Genomic DNA, 24803 nt, shown 5'->3' on the forward strand with positions numbered 1-24803 from the left:
AGAATGACCAAGCGAGGATTTTGACAATTCAAAACCTTTTCAATGAATTCTTTCTTAACTGTTTGTTTTATTATTGATCAAACCAAGGAGGGTATATGATCTCCTAAATTAAAAAGAAATCCACGAATTACGTATCGGATTTTTTTTTTTTTTTGTTATCAGCGATCCACGAATTTACGTATACCACGAAACGTCTTTTTTTCTCTATCCACGAAAATTGATACCCACGAAAATAAATGAATCCACAGTAATAGTAATGAAGACTAGATGCTGTTAAGAACCTGAAACGCTCATCTGGCAAAACTATGTCATTTTAATATTTATTTCCACCTACCATGATCAATTTTTTTCTAGAACTAGATTAATCTATTTTCAAATGAATAGCTTTTCATGTGCATTCAAGGCTATTAAATTATTATTTCTTCAATGCCAGGATTGCATTATTCATTTATGCAAAAATCAGGATAGCAAATAATTCCCAGAATCTTCCAAGAAGAGGGACAACTACAAGAATGCACACCAAGTGAAGGTGAATAGCTCACAGGACTCGATGGACAAGGTGAGCTAAAAAAAAATAAAAGGAGCTTTTTCTAAAAATTTTAATGATCAGTTTTTCACATCTTTATATTTACAAAAGATTTTGTCCTGTATATGCAGATCCATTTGATCATTAAAGTTTTCATCATTAAACTGCTGAAGAAGTTCTTCTGATCTGATGTCTATAAGTGCATTTATTTTTAACTCCTGTTTTACTCGAGTAAAGTTTGACTGATCAACAAAATTGGATGAGATAGCTACTGATGTTTCCAGGTTCTCTACACGATGAGGACATCCAGCAGGTACAAACAAAACATCACCTGTAATAGATAAAATTGATCGTCTTAGTATTGAATGCTTGATCTGCAGAGGTAACTTTTACAATAACATGTTTATGATGTATGTATCCTACTTTAAAATATACTGAAATGCTGAGTCAGATGTCTCATTTTCTGACACTGAGCCATCCATCTTTGCTTTTAGTCATAAATGCTAAAAGATTCGCACAAAATAAGCAAATACAAATTTTATATTTTTCTTTTGAAGTTGAGGATTGAACCCATTACCTCCAATGCTCAAGACAAAATGCAACCATGAGATCAGCATACTGGTAAGTTAAAAATGATCAGACGTAACTTTCTACAAGAAACAATTCTAGAAGAGTAAAAATGTGTTCAGTTTTTGTGCAAACAAGTTGAACTGCTGAGCTATTGCTCATAAATGATACCACCACTAGGAAGTTGATGAGTAATTAATGTGAATACACATCACATAGTATAGCATGATCACATCGATTTGTCCAACTCGGGTTGGTAGAGTCTGTCGAGTTTACTTAAATGATAAAACTTCTTTAATTTAATAATGTTACAAATTTAAACATGTTGTTTATTAGCGACGTCTATAAAAAGAAAATTAACTACTGCTGCTATATTTATATCCCCTATTTTGAGAGTCAACTCGAGAAGAGTTTTTACTTCGTTTCGGGAAGGGTGCGCACATGCGCATTTACACTGATTTTATAACTCTAGTCAACCCAAGTTGGACGAATCGAAGTAGGCCATGAAGCTTGATTCCCAATTTCAGATAGCTCCGATTTGTAGTTACTGAGAAAAATGACAAAAATTTCAAATATGGCTATTATGTGAAAGAATATACAAGTATTCAGTAAACAGGAAGTTGTAGAGAAATGAATCGAAAAATAGATTACACAGTAAAGCATACTCACGTTAGGCTTTATACCAAATTTAAGAAACCTTTGATTTTTGGTTCCTGAGTAAAGTTTCATAGGACGGATGGAGGAACTGACAAAACACAGTCAGATGGGAGGACAGCCAGAAAGACGAAAGGACAGAGGGAAGTATACCTCCCTCCTTCTGGGGTGGGGGTATAAAGCTCTGATTTGCAGTTCCTTAGAAAGTGTGACAAAAATATCATGGTACCAGTTCACCCTCTCCTTCTGGGATATAATAAAATAAATGTGGATAGTGTCCACATGTGGACACAGATGATGCCCCCGCTTGCATATCATATAGTTATAAAGGGACATAACTGAAGAACGGTAAAAGTGACGCTACCCAAATTTGAACTTGATCTGAGTTTGTAGTAATAAGCATTGTGTGTAATAAGCATTGTGTGTAAGTCTCATAAAAATTGGTTGAGGCTAACTTAAGTAGAGAACAGAAACTAAAAATTCAGCAATTTCTATTTGTAAACACGTATAACTCTAGAACGGTTGGGTATAAGTTTTATAACATTTGGTTGAGACAAACTAAAGTTAGAGAAAGGAAACGAAAAATTCAGCAATTTTCTATGTTTATAAAGGGACATTACTCAAGAATGGTAAAAGTGTCGCCACCAAATTTCGTACTTAATCTGTATTATGTAGTAATAAGCATTGTGTATAAGTTTCATAACATTTGGTTGAGGGAAACTAAAGTTAGAAAACAGAAACAAAAAAAATTTGTACTTGATTTTAGTTTTGTGGTAATGAATATTGTGTATAGGTTTCATAATGTTTGGTTGGGGCAAACTTAAGTTACAGAATGGAAACTTAAAATTTTGCAATCTTTCGATTAATAAAGGGGCATAACTCAATAATGGTTAAAGTGACACTACCCAAATTCAACTTGATCTGTGTTTTATCAGTGGAAGTAAAAATTAAACATTAAATTGTATAAAGCATTGATTGCAGTTGATTCAACTATAATCATGGATAAAGGAAGATAACTCCAATTTTTTAAAAATTACTTGATATATAGAAGAAAATAAAAATTTCGCAATTTTTCCATTTATAAAGGGGCATAACTCTAGAACGGTTAAAATTCAAACTTGATCTGTGTTTTGTGGAAATCAGCATTGTGTATAAGTTTCATAACATTTGGTTGAGGCAAACTTAAGTTAGAGAACAGAAACTAAAAATTTTGCAATTTTTCCATTTATAAAGGGACATAACTCTAGAACGGTTAAAGTGACGCCACCAAAATTCAAACTTGATCTGTATTTTGTGGTAATAAGCATTGTGTATAAGTTTCATAACATTTGGTTGAGGCAAACTCAAGTTAGAGAACGGAATTTTGGGACGTACGTACGTACAGACGGACAAGGGTAAAACTTAATGCCCCCACCGCTAAGGCGGGGGCATAAAAAACTTATGGAACAGAAGGACTGACAAACACATACAGAAGAACAAATATAAACCAGTATATCTCCCTCCTTCTATAAACCATATTCTACATAATTCACTGTTGTAAATCTCTCTCTTTGAAATAGAAATACAAATCTACCTGCTTCTAGAACACATTCCATAGGTGTAGTGAGCTGTAACAGTGGATATCTGGTAAGGTCTGGCTTTGATAGGTCAACAGCAAATACAGGGTCTAAACTATGCTCATACTCTGGGTATAAATAAGGTACATCAGATTGTGGAAAAAACACCCATCTGTAAAAGAACATAATAAACATTGTAAAAACAGGAGATCTACAACTTTATATAAATTTGCTCAATTGAGCTATACAAAATTATCTCCCTTTATAAAAACAAGAAGAAGTGGTACGGGATGTCATAATAAAGAAAAATAGTCAAATATTTTTAAAATGTAAACAAAGTATTCTCTTATCTTTATAAATTATGCCTGTAAAGTTTTAGATTGCAGTTCTGAATAATAAAAAAGAAACAAAAATATCAATAAAAATTTCAAAGGGAGATAATTTTTGTTACACACATTTGAGCTAATATAGCCCAATCAATCTACATTAGCTTCAATTTGTATATTAACAGAAACATTTTAAAAAGTGGACTGATGAAATGAAATACAGATCAAATGTATTTTGATTGATATACTTACCAGTTCATGGCCTAGACATTTGTTCAAATCATTATCTGTTCAAATTTGCTATTGTATAATATGTGATGCAATAAATTGCATTTCTTAATCAGTATACCCTGTAGTTATAACAACTTAAACAAGTGTAATACTAAGTCAACAACTTTGTTCATATAGAAACAAGAATATGCATGTGTCCATGGCTTACCATAACCCCCTTATTTTGGCATATATATTATTAATATTTCACATCATAATGAACATTAATGCTAAGTTTCAAGTAGACGTGACATTAACTTCATGCTATACTACCTTAAACCAAACTTTAACCAGATAATGACAGATGAACAAATGGATGTAAAGACGTCTAACTTATATGGTAAAAAAATATTTGACAGCACACATCAAAACATTATAATTATTTTGCTATATTATTGCATTTTCCAACATTTTCATTTCTGAAAGGGGCATTAGCTACGAGATATAAAAATAATTTAAATATATTTTTTTCTTGTTCAATCATTTATGAAAGTAAAATACATATCATTACATGTAGTGAAATAATAATTCTCTTTATGCAGCCAGTTTGGTTCAATTTTGTCAAAATCAACTAAGAAACATCGCGCTGGTGAATAATTCAGCCTCATTGAATCCGTATTCAGTTGACCTTTTATCTAACCCCTAAGATAGAGATGGGTTACGCATGAACTAGGCGTGTTCAGCTATTAAAAGGAAAAAAATGTCAACATTGACAGTGAAACAAGGGTAAACCATTTGGTTGACTGATTCAATCCACAAAAACTAATTCTTATATAGGTAAAAATGATGATTAACATATTTGTTTAACCTATAATATGAAATCAAACAGACCTGGAAAAATTCAATTGCGCGTGTTCGCTATCTATATTTATGTTTATATGACTACTGTCTGCAGTCTTCGGAGGTCACCTCAATGGTTAAGTAGATGGCGTCTAGACTAAAATAGCGGATACCTAGAATCGAGTCCATACATTGTTAATTGTTCATTTTAGACTTTTTTGTAAGTTGGATATACGTTTTAGTAGGTTATAAATCAAATATGAGAATTTGAGTCAAATCGGTGAACATGAATTTGACAGCTAATGCCCCTTTAAGTTTTTTTGTGGTAAAAACATTTATTTTGTCCCTTTGTAAAGATAAGAATCAGAAATTTTTTCTAGAAGAAATGCAAGATTTACATGAAAATAACAGTTTTTTTTGTATTCAAATTCAAAAGATCTTGCAATTGCTTTTACGAATATCAAAAAGTCCTTTGAAAAAAAATGGTAGCTTCTTTGCAGGAAAAATTATGTATATATATATATATATATAACGGTAAGTCAGAATCATAATACAGTGAGTAACTTGAACTCAAGTGGAATAATAGTGTCTTTCAGTCTTGAAAAATAGCATTATGTGGAGTAATTCATGCTTACAATAAAACTGTTTACCTATATACCTAACATAATACACAAGTCTAAATTGAAAACAACGTTCAAACCTATGATTGAGTTGGATAAAAACCGCAATTTTTATACGTGTGCATGCAAAACAAATTTCTTGGTAGGGGGTCTAAATACAGCACAAACAACATTTTCCAAAAGACCAAAAAAGTGAAAAAGTATATTTTAACAAAACGCATTTGACTAGCAGGTCGAACAACGGATGTTCTTAAACCCTGCTGACTGCCATTGGCGATTGCCAAATAAACCGATCACCAGATGTAACAAGATGGATCTTAACTATTAATTTAATACCAAACAGAAATACCTACTATCGCTACAAAATTTTTCCATATACATGGAACATCCATACATGTGGGAAAAAAAAAACTAAAGTTGTGATTTGATCTACATTTAGCAAATTGAACAGGAGAGATAACACGTTTTAAACATGCTAAAGTAGCCAACTTGATTCATTCTCCATGTTTTCTACCTCTTAATTTTCAACTGTACCTTTTCTTTCCTTGAAATAGTGCCATCCAAAAATTGGAACCAAAAGCATCAACATGTAGTTCGCTAGTGATTCCCTCTGGTGCTACAAACAAGCTTGGCCAACTGTCTTTATATAAACTTCCTTCTTTAGTCCGTTGTAGGAAGTCACCTAAAAACTTACGAAATTCAAATTTTTTTAAAAGGTCCACCCATGTGTAGATGAACAGGTGTTTCATAAAAATCTGGCAAGCATTGTACACATCTTTTAAAAATAATTGATAGGCATTGATTCAAACTCACCTGAGACATTGCTGATACACACCTATGATATAAGTTTCATAAAAATCTGCCAAGAATTGTACATGTGAGAGCGCTAACAATGCTATTTTCCATATAATTAATATTTCCAAGGGGCATAACTCTTTTAAAAATAATTGATCGTCACTGATTTTCAAACTCGTCCGAGACATTGCTAATATAAACCTAGGATATAAGTTTCATAAAAATCTGACAAGAATTGTACATGTGAAAGTGCTAACAATGCAATTTTCCATATAATTAATATTTCCAAGGGGCATAACTCTTTTGGCAAGAATTGTACACATGAGAGTGCTAACAAGACCAGATGGACGGACCGGAAAGACACCAATCATGTGGTGAAACATGTAGACCTAAATAAACAGAAAGGTGTGGCACTTAAAGGTGTTGTTGTCTTTTGGTTATTATTTAGAATGAAAAATTTATGATTTAAGTAAAGTGTAATACCATATTGTTCATGGATATTTTCCCGACAGTCTAGTAAGAAGCAGAAAGAAAAACAGAGGGATTGATTATAAAACATGACAAAACAACTTGAAACAGTATGGCATAGTTATGACAAACAATTCCCATAAGGCTACTTGCTTACCTGCAAAATACTTTGGTATGGTCAACTCTTCTGCTAATGGTGGACAGTTGATAGGTAGACTCCAGTCAAACAGGTACAAAGGATCATCCATTCTATTATTTATAATCTGATTAATGTATTTCGACACCTGTACTGTCAGACTGTTCTCTAATCTTGCCCATTCTACTGACTGTTTTACTGGTTTCTTAAGGGTAACAGTACAGTTTCCTATACAAACAAAACAAAGGTTGCCATGAGAATAATACAATTAAGTTAAATTTATGAAGTTTATGTGTTATGAATTACTGTAATACACCATAGTCATTCCTTTCATTTACAGTAACATTATTTGACTCTTGTGTTGTGTGCAGGAAGTAGAAAGTTTCCCAGCTAAATGAGTTGTATGTTTTCCTACTTTTACAGTAGTATTTCTTAAGATAATTTCTCCTTAAAGAAGTACATATAAAATGTTCACATATCATGTGCACTTCTTCACCCTTTTTCTTCCAGTCTATGTATTTATATATAGATTCTTACATTGATACCAGTGGATTATCGGATTTATCCAATCGAGATAGTTAAATTATCAATTTAACTATCGAGATTGGATAAATTCGATAATCCACGAGTAACTATGTAAGAATCTGTTTCTCTAATGAATAAAAAATAAATTTTCCTTTTTTGCTAAACTAAAATCCCCTTCGAGTGCCTTCCACATTCCACGAAGTTGTCAATTTCATTAACACCTGTTAGCATATTTTGATTCATCCAGTTAGCTAAAAAGGTTATGACCCTTAAAATCATCCAATGATCTTTTGAGATCACCGGCAACCACACGTTGATTAAATTTTTTTATACAATGGGTTCGGAAAGGGATAAATTTCCATAGAATTAGAGAAACTTATTTACAGGTATGCAAATCCATCCCAATTGATACAATTTTTTCATGCCAAATAATCTAGCAGATATATTGATGTACCCTGTGGGCATCATAATGTAAGTATCATTTCTGAAAATGTCTGGAAAATTATAAGAGTATTTATTAGATTTCTTTGTTCATTATAATCTGTAATTTATATTAATATTACTCTATTTCTGTGTTAGACTTTAATATGTTGGTTAAGTTTATTGACATCTAGGAATTTCGTTCTAGGTACCATCTTGAACTTGCGTTGAGGTATGAGGTTTTGTTGTGTGTTGAAGGCTCACTGTGTCATTGAGATGAAGGACAGCAATAAAGACACTGTTACTTTTATTTGCTTTAGCTTTTGACAGGTGTGTTGGAATTTTGTGCCAGGAATTAAGTTGCTATTTCCCTTCTTTCAATTTCAAAATGTCTGAATAGATTAATTTAAGAAATAATTCATGGAAGCCATAGATTTGTTGGAAATTTACACATGGCCTGGGCCGTGATATTCGAATTTTATCCTGAGTGATAGCGAGGGATAAAATGAATGAATATCACGGCCCAGGCCATGTGTAAATTTACAACAAATCTATGGCTTCCATGAATTATTTCGATTCTAATAGGACAAATACGGTCATTAAAAAAATGAGGCAAGGGTGGGTTTGCCGTGTGTGTGGCTGTTTTATTTTACCCCCTGTTAGATAAATCTAAAAAATTCTGATAAATCTGTGGCTTGCATGAATTATTTCTTAAATGACCACTAGAAAAAATTGTTTTATTTCTCAAACCTAACATTTGTCATTTTAAATTTACATTTTTTTCTCGTAAGCTACCATTAAATTCACTGTTGACATTTTGTTACTAAGGAGCCGCCATATTGACTTGCTGAAATCAGTGAATGTGCAAATAATGCAACAAAATAGAAAAAAAAAAAAAAACAACACCTACCTCAAATTCATCTTAATGCAATATTATCAGAACTTGGAGGGTTAACGCAACAGAAAAACCTTCAGCTTTGACGTTTTCAATCGTATGACGTCATGTTTTGAAACGACGTTAATGCGCCAAAAACATTAATGGAATTTCGTGGAATTTTATTTTATTTCGATTTTGTACATTTTTCCGAGCTCTAATGCATTAATTCTTTTTGTTATGCCTCAGAATAAGAATAATGGTTCTGTAGGGTTTTTTCAATTGCAATTTTTAACACAATGAAATCTTCATAGCGTTTGCACATAGGTTACGATACATGTGGATTTACGTGGGAGGTATATTTTAACAGCCATTATATTGTACATCTCTGAGTCTGCGCTAAGTATAGATATATCGAGAATTTTATCACGGTGTTGTTTACAAGTGAATGAAGCACGTCATATTAAAATATTGAATAGAAAAATAAGAAGCCAACATGGCAAAAAAAATAATTATTGAACAAATAGACAAAATAACATCAACATCAACATCAATAGGGATCTTCCTCTCATTGTATGTTATCATATATCCAAGCAAGTTTGCAATCCTGTGTATTGGATTTAGCATTGGAAACCACTTTTTTGCACACAAAAAACCACACACTGGAAAAATTAAAAGACTGCAATAAATTATTATCAACTGATCAAAGATTGGTATATTGGTTCTACCCACCAGCTATTTCTTTAACATGATTTAGTGTCCATGGTACTCTGGTCATCTGCACATTTGTTATTATTACTGGAGTACTAGTACATTCATAATTGTGGTAGAAATCTTCTACTGTCAAATCATTTGCTGATCTTCTTTCAACCTATAACAAGAATGTGTCCATAGTACACGGTTGCCCCACTTGCACTATCATTTTCTATGTTCAGTGGACCGTGAAATTGGGGTCGAAACTCTAATTTGGCATTAAAATTAGAAAGATCATATCATAGGGAACATGTGTACTAAGTTTCAAGTTGATTGGACTTCAACTTCATCAAAAACTACCTTGACCAAAAACTTTAACCTGAAGCGGGACAGACGGACAGACGAACGAACGGACACACAGACTGAAAAACATAATGCCCCTAGGTGGGGCATAAAAACATAAGCAGTATAGTGTCAATGTTGAACTTGTATAGCTTTGCATATGGTAATCATAGTTTTTAACATCCTTTTTTCAGGATAGTCGTCTCAATTATCATACCACAACTCCTTATTTTTAAATTGAGTGCAAATTGAATAGATTTTTATGTAAGCAATGTGAATGCAAGTGGTATACATATAGTTTCTACCACACAATCTGTTGATTACAAAAATCAAAGCTGTTATATCACAAGGAAAGATAATATACTAGAACAGATAATCATCTTAACTAACAAAGATTAAAAATATCTATGAACAGCAACTATACCTAACCCTGTGAAAATTGAAAAAAATTCCTAAAATTGTGTGTCAAAAATATTGGTAGGAAATTTCAAAGCATTTAGTCATTACAAATCTGAAATTAAGAAAATTTTAAAAATAGATAAAGACAAGAACTGAATTGGTTTGTCTTAAAATTCCAACCATGTCTGTACAGACTACCTGTTTATTTGAGGGGAACTCTACTCCTGGTTGGACTCTTTGCACACCTTCTTCTTGTATTGTCTTGATTTTCAAAATTCTTTTCAATTTCTGTAATAACCATTTATATTCTTTTTCTGAAATATTTATAAACTACCTTGACATTTAAGTTCGCTTTTATTTTTATCAATAATACAGGAAAAGTACTACTGATACTATCTGTAAGGAAATGAAATAATTAACATGTTGGTACATTTCTTAAAATACTTAAACTTATGAAATGCATAAATGATTGTTCACCTATTCAAAACAGGATATGTTTACAATTTCTAGTAAAAGTACTTCTTGTTGTTTTTCCAAATCATTGAAGGATGCATTTACTTGACCCAAATTTCAAGATATTACATATAGATTGTACTTGTTTATCAGTCAGTAAATTTCCAATTAGTAATTTCATAGTCAATTTATCCAGTATCCAGTGTTTTTGGCATCAGCACCTTCAAATGATGCATATTGAATATTACTTTTCAATTTATAAATAATATAATTGTGCTAAAGCTAGATTGCAACTCTTTCTGGAATAGTTGAGCTGAGATAAACCTTTTAAAGTTGACTAAGGTAATTTAGAGTTCCTAAAGTTTTAGTCTATAGTAGGCAGTTTCCATTGAATATTTATTCCATAAAGACATGTCAAGCAAAATGAAATAAGTATCATGTTTTTATATAAAATATATATTGTTGATGTTTGCAATTAAACCCTTGTTCATATAATAATATCAATATTAGTCAATTTACAAACTAATTTCCATTTATTTAAAACTTCAAGGCAAAATAGTGAGAACTTTTGTCTAGAGCTAAGGCTCCAGTGAGGTACCCCCTAAGGTTACAAGGTCGAGTTTAAATTGCCTCAGGTCACCAGGTCACTTTTATTTTTTTGGGGGTTTGAACATTTTTAAACGTCACAGGTCATTCTAAATGAGATGTCAGGTCGCATGGTCGCCCGCCAAATTGGTTGATCATTTATATGAGAAAATATGCATTAGCAATCTGGTTGTCTAAGAATGTCAATAAAGGACAGCAATTCTACATTCCCTGTTGTAACAAACATTTATAATCAAACATTTATGTTACATGCATGTATTAATGGATAGAAACTAACATTTATATGTATGAAAAAAATTCAGAAATTTTCCTGAAAGACACTTAAATGTATAGACATTCAATATAAGACTTAAAAAATATGGTCATCACACTTATATTCTACAGAAATAAAAGTTTCAAATTTTAACAATTTTACATTTACCTGGGGAAAATAATTTTTTTGCAAATAAAACAAATCCAGGATTGACAAGTTTAGTGAATGTCATGCATTTGTAATATACTTCAGTTTTGAGATAGTCTGTTTTTCCGTGTCCGATATCATTTTACTCACAAAAGTCATGTAATAGCGTCAGATATCTATGCAGTGTTGGCATGGATACAACATTGTCTGCATGAAAACATCAACATAAGGGTGATGTCACCTTACAGTAAGTTTTCATCAGGGTGAGGGGTCAAAATAGAAAAGTGTGGTTGAACTTTTAAGTGGAAATCTATTAAAATCATTCAATTTACTTATTTCGCCTGTGTGAAAAAATTGGCAGATATATAATAAAATGTCACGTGATACAACTTTTTCAACCGTCACATTGAAGCAACAACTAACCACAACTCTCCTATTATATAGCCCCAGTAATGTCCTATGCAGTGAAAATGCTAACTCCTTACTTGGGTCTTTTTCCCCACTTAAAAATATATAATTATGTAAAAATATCCACATAAATTGTGTATTAAAGTAATTAATTGTCTAAATAACAATTTACCATCTGGGTCTCCTTTAACTGCATTCTCAAGGTGATATATTGCCTCTGTAATATCACCCTGTTTCTCTAGAAAAGACCCCAGCGCAGCATTTACATCTGCTGAAGCTGACCCTTGAATTAACTGCTTTCTTAACCTCTGTATTTCATCACCAATGAATTGTTTGCCAGCTGGTGACCTGCAATATACAAAAGTCAAAGAAAATTTACAAATATCGGGGATTATCCTTCTCCCTTTCTCATCAATATTGTAAAAGAGGTTACTTGAGATGTACATATTTGATACAAATACTTTGGAATGTTAGTTTCATTTCTAAGAGCTCTAGCTTTGTACTCTTTTTTATCTGCATTCTCTTAAACTGAGTTTTACTGTGCATACTGTTGTACGTTTGTTTTTTTCTATATTGGCTAGAGGTATAGGGGGAGGGTTGAGATCTCAAAAAACATGTTTAACCCCGCCGCATTTTTGCGCCTGTCCCAAGTCAGGAGCCTCTGGCCTTTGTTAGTCTTGTATCATTTTTAATTTTAGTTTCTTGTGTATAATTTGGAGTTTAGTATGACGTCCATTATCACTGAACTAGTATACATATTTGTTTAGGGCCAGCTGAAGGACGCCTCCGGGTGCGGGAGTTTCTCGTTGCATTGAAGACCCATTGGTGGCCTTCAGCTGTTGTCTGCTCTATGGTCGGGTTGTTGTCTCTTTGACACATTCCCCATTTCCATTCTCAATTTTATCCTATTGTCCTAGATTCTCAGCCAATTCATACTTACTCAACTAATTTTTAAAACAATCAACATTTCATCAATTTTCAATGACTTTAAGTTTTAATGCCATTCTCTGGTTCATCAATGTGATAGCATGGAAATATGTAAACTTTCCAGATAACTCACACAAAAAGAACTCAGTCATTTTCCAAAAATTCAGAAATTAATGTCTAATTAAAGTTTAGACATTGTCTAAAATCTTTAGAGAATTAGGTTGTAGTCTACTAATATTTTGTACAATTCACCAATATCAAATATATTCAAAACACTCAGCAATGTGGATCTACCTCAATGCAGTTACCATGTGGTAAAATATATATTCATCTAAATGGTCTGTACATGTATATGTAGTGAGATTGTTATATCTGCCTTCTTTAAACAGGGTTTTATTGTATGTATGGACAATTGCTCATATTTTATCAAGGGAATACATTAAGGAGACAACAATAAGTAGCATATAAAAATTTGTGAAGTATTTCTCCAATTTTTTTCATTTATTGCCAAACAAAAAACTATACTTAGGCCCCAAAAAATTATAATCTTGTTTCCTGCCTTCTGGCAGAAAAAGCAGGGTACATTGTAGGTATAGGTAGGTAAAGTTATTTCAGTTTTTATACCATTGTCTGTCTGTCTGTCCGTCTGTTGTCAACATGTCAGACAATACCTCAAAAATGCTTTAACCAATTTTCATGAAACTTTGGTGAATTGTTTATATCTATTGATGTATTTTGAATTTTATAAATTTTTTATTTTACATTTCTGACATGTCTGAGTTATAGGATTTTATTCATAAACTAGAAGCTCTAAAGAGCCTATGATGCTCACCTTGGTCTATGTGCATATTCAAAAAGGACACTCTCCAACATTGTAAGACGAGAATAGAATGATGACAAAAAAATCTGTTTTGTTGATCTTGTATTGCTGATCATTTAGTCTGTTTAGTTTCTCTCTATCTTCTTTAGTTTTAGCTTAAAACACAAAAGAGGGTAAAAAAAAATCCTCATTTAAGGGCAATCACTCCTATAAAGAGTGACAGTCTACTAACTTTATCGGCAAAATTTGACTTGTTAGTAGATATTGCCTTGCTGATCATTTTTGTGATTTAATGTGTCTATTTATCTATTATAATTTTTATCATATAAGGCAAAACGCAAAAAAAACAGTGAAAATCGTCATTAAAGAGCAATAACTCCATAAGAAGTCGTCAGACGACTTCCTCCATAATTATCTTAATTGTAGATCTTGTCTTGCTGATCATTTTTGCTTATTTAAGTTTCTATCTATCTATAATAATTTTTAAGATATAAGCAAAAAACACAAAAAAATTGGTAAAAATCGTCATCAAAGGGTAATAACTCTAATAAGGAGTCAACTGACAATTTCAAAATGGAAACTTATTTGTAGAACTTGTCTTGCTGATCATTTTTTCATTTTAAGTTTCTCTGTATCTATTATAGTTTTCAAGATAGTAGGCAAAAATAAAAACAAGAGTGCACACGCTGAAATGTTTCTCCTTCTTTACTAACCATTGATATTATGTTGATAGTCCTAAATATAAAGCTTTACTACAACTATCACATAAACTTAACTTGATCCAAGAAAATGAGGTCAAGGTCATATAAACCAAACAAGAAATAGATGTACACCTTACAATCATTCAATACACTAAATATAGTTGACCTATTGCTTATAGTTTCTAAGAAACAGACTCAACCAAGAAAACTAAACATTTACCAATGAACCATGAAAATGAGGTCAAGGTCAGATGAACCATGCCAGGCAGACATGTACAGCTTACAATCCTTCCATACAACAAATATAGTTGACCTATTGCTTATAGTTTAAGAAAAACAGACCAAAACACAAAAACTTAACACTGAGCAATGAACTGTGAAAATGAGGTCAAGGTCAAATAAAACCTGCAAGACTGACATGTACATCATAAAATATTTCCATACACCAAATATATTTGACCTATCGCATATAGTATTAGAAAAAAAGACCAAAACTCAAAAACTGAACTTTGACCACTGAACCATGAAAATGAGGTCATGGTCAGATGACACCTGCCAGTTGGACATGTACATGTACACCTTACAATCATTCCATACACCAAATATAGTAGACCTATTGCTTATAGTATCTGAGATATGGACTTGACCACCAAAACTTAACCTTGTTCACTGATCCATGAAATGAGGTTGAGGTCAAGTGAAAACTGTGTGACGGGCATGAGGACCTTGCAAGGTACGCACATACTAAATATAGTTATCCTATTACTCATAATAAGAGAGAAATTAACATTACAAAAAATCTAAACTTTTTTTTCAAGTAGTCACTGAACCATGAAAATGAGGTCAAGGACAATCAACATGTGACAGACGGAAACTTCGTAACATAAGGCATCTCTATACAAAGTATGAAGCATCCAGGTCTTCCACCTTCTAAAATATAAAGCTTTTAAGAAGTTAGTTAATGCTTTTAAGAAGTTAGTTAACGCCGCCTATCCCTATCACTATCCCTATGATAGCTTTCTGCGACTAAAGTCACAGGCTCGACAAATAATGGTAAAATTTGTCATTTAAGGGCAATAACTCCTATAAGAAGTCGTCTGACAGTTTTGTCGCATATGGACAATTGGTAGAGCTCAGCATTCTGAACATTTCTGCTTCAGTCTGATTTTCTCTATTTATAACAGTTTTCAAAATAATAAGACAAAACTTGAATTTTACCCCTATGTTCTTTTTTTAGCCATGTCGGCCATCTTGGTGGGCGGGTGGAGTCATCAGACACATTTTTTAAACTAGATACCCCAATAATGATTATGGCCAAGTTTGCTTAAATTTGGCACAATAGTTTCAGAGGAGAAGATTTTTGTAAAAGTTACCGACGACGAGGGTGACGACGGACGATGGACGCCAAGTAATGAGAAAATCTCACTTGGCCCTTTGGGCCAGGTGAGCTAAAAAGGGGGGATTTTTCTAGTTTTTGGACAATAACTCAAAAATGCTTTGAGCAGTTTTCATGAAACTTTGGTGACTGGTTTATATCTATTAAAATAAGCTCCCTTTAGTTTTTCTTATAAATTTTTTATATGACATTGAAGAGTTATGGAACTTTATGCATTGAAAAAAGCGACAGACGTATCATGCCCTCATGGTGCAGCTCTTTGTTTTTTTAATATTTTACGTAGACTTTACATGCTATACAGCATTTGTACAGGGAAATGCTTTAGACTTTTTTAAAAGTGCTTAACCAAATAAGTCTGGACCTGAATGGTGATCAACTAAAAATATCCATATATGCATCTAACAACTACAAAATATATAAGAAAAAAACAATAACATAGCATCATCAGTATTACAATCCTAAAATCATTATAGATATTATACCTTGCAATCACCTTTATTAATGTATGTGGATGACATCCTTTAACAGCTGCAGTATCTTTGGTTCCACATTGAGATTGGTTACGTCTCCACCATTTAGCTAAAGCAGTGTTTGCAAGACTTTCTTTTTCTCCACTGTATTTACTTCTTTTCGGATGAGAGTCTAAAACCTGCACTTCTATACTCCTTTTTTGCTTGCTACTTCTCACCACAACTTCATTTGAATAACCAATTGTTCTCTTTGAATCAACTTCACCTTCATTTGGCCAGTTTTGCAAATTTCTATCAGCTTTAAAAGAACCTTTGTAGAGTGGTTTAGCATCTTGGGTTACTGGCCACTCACTAATTAATTCTATATCGTGTTCAATTTCTTCTGTATCCATTTGACATGTTTGAAACTTCTTGTTGAAAGAAAACTACAACAAAGATTTATATGTTCTTACTCATTTATATCAATACTAAAAAGCTATGCATATAATTTAACACTATTTACAAAGTACATCTTCAAAATAATAGAAGATACAAAGGGGCAATATAAGTCAAAGAAGAAGACAGCACAACGATCAAAAGATAAAAACAAAAAGGCAAACAAGTCCACAAAACGTCATATGGGAAGGAAATACAAAAGTATCAAGACCGACACAAATCCCACCAAAATTTGGGGTGAACCCAGTTGCTCAAAAAGGGTAACAATCAATTGGTGCTTCCAGTGATAAATCATGTTTAGTGATTATGTACATGTATGTGGTCATCTTTGATACAGCTAATCTATAATCATGATAATGGTCAAAGAGTAGATGGTAAGGTGTTTTATTCATGCAATGCGTTGGCAATTTTTCATTTCAAATGTGTTGACGCTTAAACGAAAGACTGGTAATTGTCGAGTTTTGTGCAAACAGGTAGAAATATACCTTTCAAGCCTAAAATTCATTTTGTAAAACTGCTTCTTTATTTCATGTTATTCCATGTGAACTGGATTCCCTAGTCAAACTCATTAATCAAGGTAAAAAGATGTTCAAGTACTATGACAATTATGCAAAATTAAGAGTTGGAATTCGAAGCACCTTGTTGTCATAATCCTATATGATATTTGGTCAGTTTCTCTCTGTAGGTTGGATTGGTAGTTTACTCTTGGACACCTGGAATTGTCCACACTTAATTATGAAAATGAGATTAAATTTTCTTACATACAAGTGATATATATGTACGTATACTTAAAATTTGGGTTTAAGATGAGGGAATTTGTATCAGAGTTGATCATGGTGCTAGATTCACCCAAAACAAGGTAAAATTAAGAATGTGGTATAAAAACATAATTGAATATTCGGTGCAAAAAATGAGAAAAATAATATCCAAATCCTTTATCAAAGAGCCTGTGAGTGGTCATTCAAATATTACAAAAAACATTGAATTTGAAATAATAAATCCTTGTTGTGATGCAAGAAAATTTGTTTTTTATACACCAGGGGTATAGCTGCCGTTAGGCACTTTAGACATGTGCCTACAAATGATTTTTTCACAAATAAAAAAAATAATAAACAACGTTATCTGTAGATGCACATGAAGTCGTCAAAACTCTTTAATTATTAAATGTCATTTGTACACTAGTCTATCATCCTTAGTGAATGGAGTATTGGATAGAATTGAATGTCAATATATTCCACCTTATATAGAAACTAAAAACTAGAACTTTGGTTCAGATCATTTCACTTCTATCAAACCCTGACATTTTATTCTTAGATACATGATTTTTTTTAATTAGTTGTTGTTGGCTTTCAACTAGCTTTCCACTTGGTCTTCATCTGACCTACAATAAAACCCTTACCAAAGTTGGGCGTCCATTTGGCTGTGCAGGATGTATAAATACGCAGTCACATCTGATCAGAAGGGGGATGTTACATCTGATGCCTAGTGTAGAGAGAATGCCACGCTCTCTGCACGCTAAGAACACTTGCAACAACTCTTGGAGGGGTTCGTAGGTGGTAATTTCTGTTCCTATCCTATAAACCCTCATTTTCCAATGCATGACATTTCCAAATTTCCAGACCTTCATCCTCGACAACCCCTATTACAGGACCTAGCTACCAGCTGTATTTATTGTAAATTTGTTTTTGTCCTGAACATGCATGAACTATTTGCCACTGGACGTTTATTAATCAATCAATCAACTAGCTTTCAGTTACTTCGAGTAAACTCAGATCTGCATGTAATGACCATAATTATTCAAATTCCTAAGCAGGTAGGGATTTTACAGTACAGGATATCAGAAAATATGAATTTCTTGAATTTTGTTAGATAGTCTGAACAGAACTTCTGCATGAGGCATCGACTGTGTTTGTGTATATGTTTGTGTGGCCGGGGAAGGGTGAAGGTTTAAGAATCAAAAGATGAATGGTCGATGTGTAGTCCAAAGGATAGTATTAATATATAGTGGCAGAGGTCATCATGAATACCTTGCTTTTTAATATTATACATATTACCATATCATTATGTTGACTTCCTTTAACATGTTTAAAGTCATTTACATATAATTTATATATACATGTACAACTTTATATATTTCTTCTTTTTTTTGGGCTGATAAATTCATATTCACATTTGAATAGATTTTTCAAATGAAACAGCCATTATGTGAAGAAGTCACACTATTACATGGTCATATATATGTAACCTCTGCTAGGTATAAAAGTTCGCCTTTTTTATTTTATTTTATTCATTTTTATTTTTAGTTTTCACATTTGAATCATACTTTTGATCTTGAATTAACCCAGGATATCAGGTTATTCAACCCAAATCAGTTTAATAGTTATTCAGTTAAAAGAGGATACATAGAAAAGAAATTATCTGTCATTATATCATAGACTATTTGTATTTAGAAAACCATTGTAAAAACTATCCTCTAAATAAATCTACTTATTTCAAATATTTACATTTCTGAATATTTTCCTTGTTGTCTCTTCCTTTTATTTAGAGACAAATTTTTATTATTTTTTTTTTATAGATAGAAAATCTATTCTATTATTTATACCAGATTTAATTGTATCAACCAAAATGCCAAAATCAAACCAATCATCTGTAAAATTTGGTTATTGGAATATAGGTGGCTTATTTTCAAAGGGCATGAATAAAGCAGAGGATCCCCTTTTTCTGAAACATATAGAGAATTACGACATTGTTTTTTTAGTCGAAACTCATGTGGGATATAATTCCCAAATACACAATATTGGTAAATTTCATTATCATCCAATATGTAGAAAATTATCAAATAATAACCGTCATTTTGGGGGTATAGCAATTCTACAGAAAAGTCACGTTAAACCTCATGTCAAAATATTGATTAACAGTAATCCAGATTATCAATGGATTAAATTAGAAAAATCCTTTTTTGGATTTAAAAGTGACCTATTTATTTGTGTACTGTACAACCCCCCTGTTACGTCTAAATATACCCAAGAACTCTCTTCTGATGTTTTTGAATGCATAGAAAAAGATATCTTTCAGTATAAAAAAATGGGTGAAATTTTGTTATGTGGAGATTTTAATGCCAGAATAGGCTCTGAAAATGACTTTATAGTAAACGATGATTCAAAATTTACTCCAATTTTTGATACATACCCTACTGACAAAACCATTATGACAAGAAAAAGTCGAGACCAAAAAATTGATCAAAGAGGCAAAGAAGTTTTGGATTTTTGCATTAGTAAACAAATAAGAATTTTAAATGGCAGAGTTCTTGGTGATACATTTGGTAATTTTACTTGCTATACCCCCAATGGTGCAAGTGTGGTTGATTATGTTGCTGTGTCGGAAGAAATTCTTGAAAATGTACTGTATTTTAAAGTATCCAGATTTATTCCCACATTATCTGATTGTCATTGTAAACTTGAGTGGGAATTATCTGCAAAATATTGTGTTCCTGGAGAAAATGATATTCCAATCCAGTTGAAAAATATGACACCTAATTATATCTGGACTGACTGTTCAGCAATAAAATTTCAAGAAACACTTTCTTCAGATACACTACAAAACTACATACTAGAATTCAACAACAGCACAATTCAATTTACTCAGACATCAGTAGATGAAGCATCATCAAAACTTTCAAACATCTTTTTATCAGCAGCAAATCTATCACTTAAACGACCTTTAAAAAAACACACAAACAAACAAAAAAACAAAAAGTGGTTTGACGCAAGTTTACAACAAGCTCGAACTAACTTGCTTAATTATGGAAAAATTTATTCAAGATTTCCATATGATCCAATTATCAAAAATCACTTTTATAAACTGAATCGTGAATACTCCAAACTAAGGAAATATAAATACAAACAATACAAACAATCATTGATTAGTCAGCTGGACTCCTTGCACGAAGAGAATCCAAAACTGTATTGGAACTTAATTAATGAACTACAGGAAAAAAATGAAACTAAAAAAAAGTGTGGAGTACAACCATCAACTTTGATATCACATTTCCAAAAGTTGTCACAACTGAAAGGTGAATTTCAAAGTAGATATACAGAGCTATGTGAAAAACTGAAACAGTTAGAAAACTCAAAATGTTTCAACGAGTTGGACTCCGTTATCACTGAGTCTGAAATATCCAAAGCCATTTCACACTTAAAATGCAATAAATCATCAGGCTTGGATAACATTAGTAATAATATGATAAAGAATGGACAGACTTTCCTTTTAAAAAGTTTTCAACAGATGTTTAATACTTGTCTGTCTTCAGGTATATACCCAACATCTTGGGCTGAAGGTTATATTACACCAATTTTTAAAAGCAACGATACAAGTGACCCTAACAATTATAGAGGAATAACAATAACAAGTGCAATTGGAAAGCTTTTTAATAGAATATTAAGTCTAAGACTGGACAAATTTCTTCAGGAACATAATATTATACATGATAGTCAAATTGGATTCACAAGGAAAGCCAGAACTGCAGATCATATGTTTATTTTAAACTGTCTTATTAACAAATACTGTAATTCAAAAGAAGGTAGACTGTTTGCCTGTTTTGTTGATTTTCAGAAGGCTTTTGATACTGTTATACATACAGGGATCAAGATTAAACTACTAGATATTGGGGCTGGGTCTTATTTTTATAACATTATTAAAAGTATGTATGAAATTAGCAAATCTTGTGTCAAAATTCAAAATCAAGTAAGTGATTTTTTCCCATTAGATATTGGAGTCAAACAAGGTGACAACCTCAGTCTGAATTTATTCAAGATATTCATAAATGATTTGCCCAGATATTTGTCAGATACTAGAGACCCAGTTAATGTCAATGACAAAGATCTACATTGTTTAATGTATGCTGATGATATTGTTTTATTATCTACATCAGCTGAAGGACTACGAGAAAAGCTGGGAATGCTTGATAAATTTTGCAAAGATTGGTGTCTCAATGTGAATACTAATAAGACAAAGGTGCTGATTTTCAACAAGGCAGGCAGACATGTAAAACAGATATTCACATTTCAGAATATAAATCTGGAATGTGTTTCAAAATACAAATACCTAGGTTTATATTTAAGCTCATCTGGTTCATTCAGTTATGCTCAAAATGAACTATACAAAAAATCCCTGAAAGCTCATTTCAAATTAAGGAAAGATCTTTTATCACTTAATCCTGATGTAAAAACAAGTATTCATGTTTTTGACCACACTGTAAAACCTATTTTATTATATGGTAGCGAAATATGGGGGATGTTTAATTCTCTTTCCTCTAAATGTAAGAAGGAAGATATATCTTTTGAAAAATTATATTCAGGTTTACCCTGTGAGAAACTTCATATAAAATTTTGTAAATTTATACTTGGGGTACACAAGAAAACAACAAATGCTGCAGTGTTATCTGAACTTGGAAGATTTCCAATATATTTCAATATTATAAAAGGAATGTTATTGTACTGGTATAGATTAGAGAATTTAGGTAATAATTTTCCTCTATTAAAAGAGGCATATACACAATCAAAGACACTACATCACATGAATATAACATCATGGTATGGTTCAATAAATGTTGTTTTTAAAATACTTGGTATTGACTATACAAATGCCATAAATGCTCCATTTTGTGAATCCTTATACAAATTTAAGAAATATATACAAACCAAGCTATCAATATTGTTTATTAGCTGTTGGAAAAAACAAATAGATAAATTTTCAGACAGTAAACTGAAAACCTACCTTTTATATAAAACAAATTTTGGTTTTGAAAAATATCTAACATTGATCAAGAATTTTGAACTTAGAAGAAGTTTTACTAAATTACGTGTATCTTCTCATAGATTACAAATAGAATTAGGTAGATATCAGGGTATTCCCCGAATTAACAGAATATGTAATAAATGTTCTTCCAATACTGTCGAAGATGAGGCTCATTTTCTATTTGATTGTAACAAATTTGAGGATGATAGAAATTGTATGTTAGCTAGTATTGCACAATATAATTCTTATTTTAATCATATGAACAGTCAAAGCAAAATTATCTGGTTATTTAGTGTAGAAAATGTTGAGTTACTTAAAATAATATGTAATTTTATATACAAACATCTTCCTTAGTGAAGATTAGTTAAAGGAAATCTATGTGTGTATATACATTTGATTGGACATAGAAAATTATATTCATCTGAATATCACAAACATACTAGCCGATTAAAAAAAAAAATAATTGTTAAGATATATTATTTATTCAAATGTTCTCTTATATCCTTGAGGCATCGTCCCCTGGTATCAACTGCATTCAAGTTACCTATGATGCTTCCTTGTTTGCTTTTGATACAGGTAGGAAAGAGACATTTACACACATTTTACATGCCTATGGCCCATAAGGTATCGCCCCCTGGTGTCAGCTGCCTTTAGGAAACCATAATGCTTTCCTATTTGCTGCTGACACAGGATGAGTCATGGACATGTTTAATTTCTACTTTCTTTTTGGCTAATTATTATATATTTAATTGATCCAACTTTTTGTGTACTATACATATGTGGATATCTATTTTTCTTTTTTTCTTTTTGGGCTGCTTGTTTGTTATCTATATCAACCACACTTGCAATAAAATGCATTAGTATTAAAAAAAACAACATACTACAGATTCTTTATCTACGTATTCTTTAAGAACTTAAATAGTTCTCTTTTAACTTTTTTTTTTTTTTTTTATCTCATTGTTTGTATTGTATTATGAAAAAATTATTGATGTTGTAATGTTTATGCCCTTTGGGGCCCATAATTGGAAATAAAATATCTTATCTTATCTTATAGTAGTCTCAGTGTTTACGTGCCTATTTTTTTAATGAATGATCGTCAATATGTATATATCAATTATCCTCAATCAGAAAGGAATAGATATTAAAATAGTAAACAGGATGTACTGCTTAATTAAAGGGCTACGCTGATCTACGCTGGGCAATGCATATTGTAAATATTTTTATTTTTTTTATTTCCGATTGTACTGCCGGTTAATTCATAGTCAGATGTTATTGTAAAATTATGTATAATTCTTAGAAATTTTCTTCATGTATATTATCATGATAAAATGACCAGTAAATTTTGTGTTTTTTTGTGCAACTTAAATGCTGAAAACAGTTTTCCGTCAAGGGGCTTCGCCCCCTTAACCCCTATCAGGGCTCTGCCCTGGACCTGCTAGGGGCCTTGAACGGCCCTCAGCTCAGACCCCCTGCCGAAATTTGTGCCTACAGTTTATTATATACCTAGCTACGCCCCTGTACACTGTTAATTTGGGTACACTGGGGTAAAACAATCATGCCCAAAGTCAAACAAATAGTTTCAGTGTTGTATAATAATATACATGTATATAATAAAAAACAACATAAAATAAGCTGTACATTTCATCAGTTTATCTTTATATTACTGTTGATTTTTTAAGGGGGAAAATAACAGTTATGCCTTATGGACATGCATGTTTATCCTGGATTTTGACATTTATGTCAATCCTCAATTTCATTGGAATAGGAGAAGGACAGAGTTGTTTCAATTAAACAACGGCGTATGATCCACCTTGTAATGTCACAAATGTTGTGCACATGTCAAAGTGTCTTGTCTGTTAATTTTAGCCTGGGATCCTGGCTCACTGCTCGACGAAGTTATTCAAGTATTAGATTGGGTCAGGATGCCAGGCTGTGTTAATTTTTGCCATGGGTTATCTACCGTTTGGTGGCAAAATATAATATATCTATAGACCAACAAGTACACACTCAACAATATAACGCAACTTACCTTTCATCGAGACTTGGTCAGTAAACATCTGTTAAATGTGTTAAATGTCATATTATTTATTTTTTAGGTCTTATTGCTGATCATTTGATATGAAAATAATCTATTTATTCAGATATGTATCTTTTTTGTCCGTTAATGAGTAGGAGACATCAAGACATGTTCGTTGGCGAATAAATAATCGTGTAGTTTCTTTACTTGTATCTTTGTAAGAGATATTTACAGCTCATGTTTATTGTTAATTGTCGACATTAAATAAAATTTTCTTACTTACTTACTGAGTTACCGAGATTAAGACGATTAACTTGTTGATATTTATGTCTTTAATCTGGGACATAATATAGTCCCAGCTTTAATTGAGCACCTTGTGTACCAGCTAGGCTTTTTCCACAGATTTTTTTTTATCGTACTGAT

At 32.0% G+C, this 24803-nt stretch overlaps 1 protein-coding gene across 1 annotated transcript; it reads right to left on the bottom strand.

The window, feature by feature from the left end:
* Positions 1 to 585: 585 nt before the first annotated feature.
* Positions 586 to 24308, bottom strand: LOC127709962 (uncharacterized). The gene is made up of 9 exons (XM_052215670.1): positions 24174 to 24308; positions 16145 to 16557; positions 11991 to 12166; positions 10150 to 10265; positions 9250 to 9388; positions 6720 to 6926; positions 5834 to 5981; positions 3321 to 3475; positions 586 to 857 (listed from the first exon to the last, which is right to left on the bottom strand). The coding sequence occupies exons 2-9, from the start codon at positions 16522 to 16524 to the stop codon at positions 607 to 609; spliced, it is 1572 nt and encodes a 523-aa protein (XP_052071630.1). The 5' UTR covers positions 16525 to 16557; positions 24174 to 24308; the 3' UTR covers positions 586 to 606.
* Positions 24309 to 24803: the final 495 nt, after the last annotated feature.

Source organism: Mytilus californianus, unplaced genomic scaffold (assembly GCF_021869535.1).
Source record: "Mytilus californianus isolate M0D057914Y unplaced genomic scaffold, xbMytCali1.0.p SCAF_7, whole genome shotgun sequence".
In the NCBI taxonomy this organism is placed as follows: Eukaryota; Metazoa; Mollusca; class Bivalvia; order Mytilida; family Mytilidae; genus Mytilus; species Mytilus californianus.

Excerpts from the sequence above, each read along its gene's own strand:
- LOC127709962 (XM_052215670.1), bottom strand. The coding sequence starts at position 16,524 with ATGGATACAGAAGAAATTGAACACGATATAGAATTAATTAGTGAGTGG. Across the intron at positions 6,927-9,249 it reads TCATGTTAAAGAAATAGCTG|GAAACTGTACTGTTACCCTT; the intron begins GTGGGTAGAACC and ends TTGTTTGTATAG. Across the intron at positions 5,982-6,719 it reads CATACCAAAGTATTTTGCAG|GTGACTTCCTACAACGGACT; the intron begins GTAAGCAAGTAG and ends GTAAGTTTTTAG.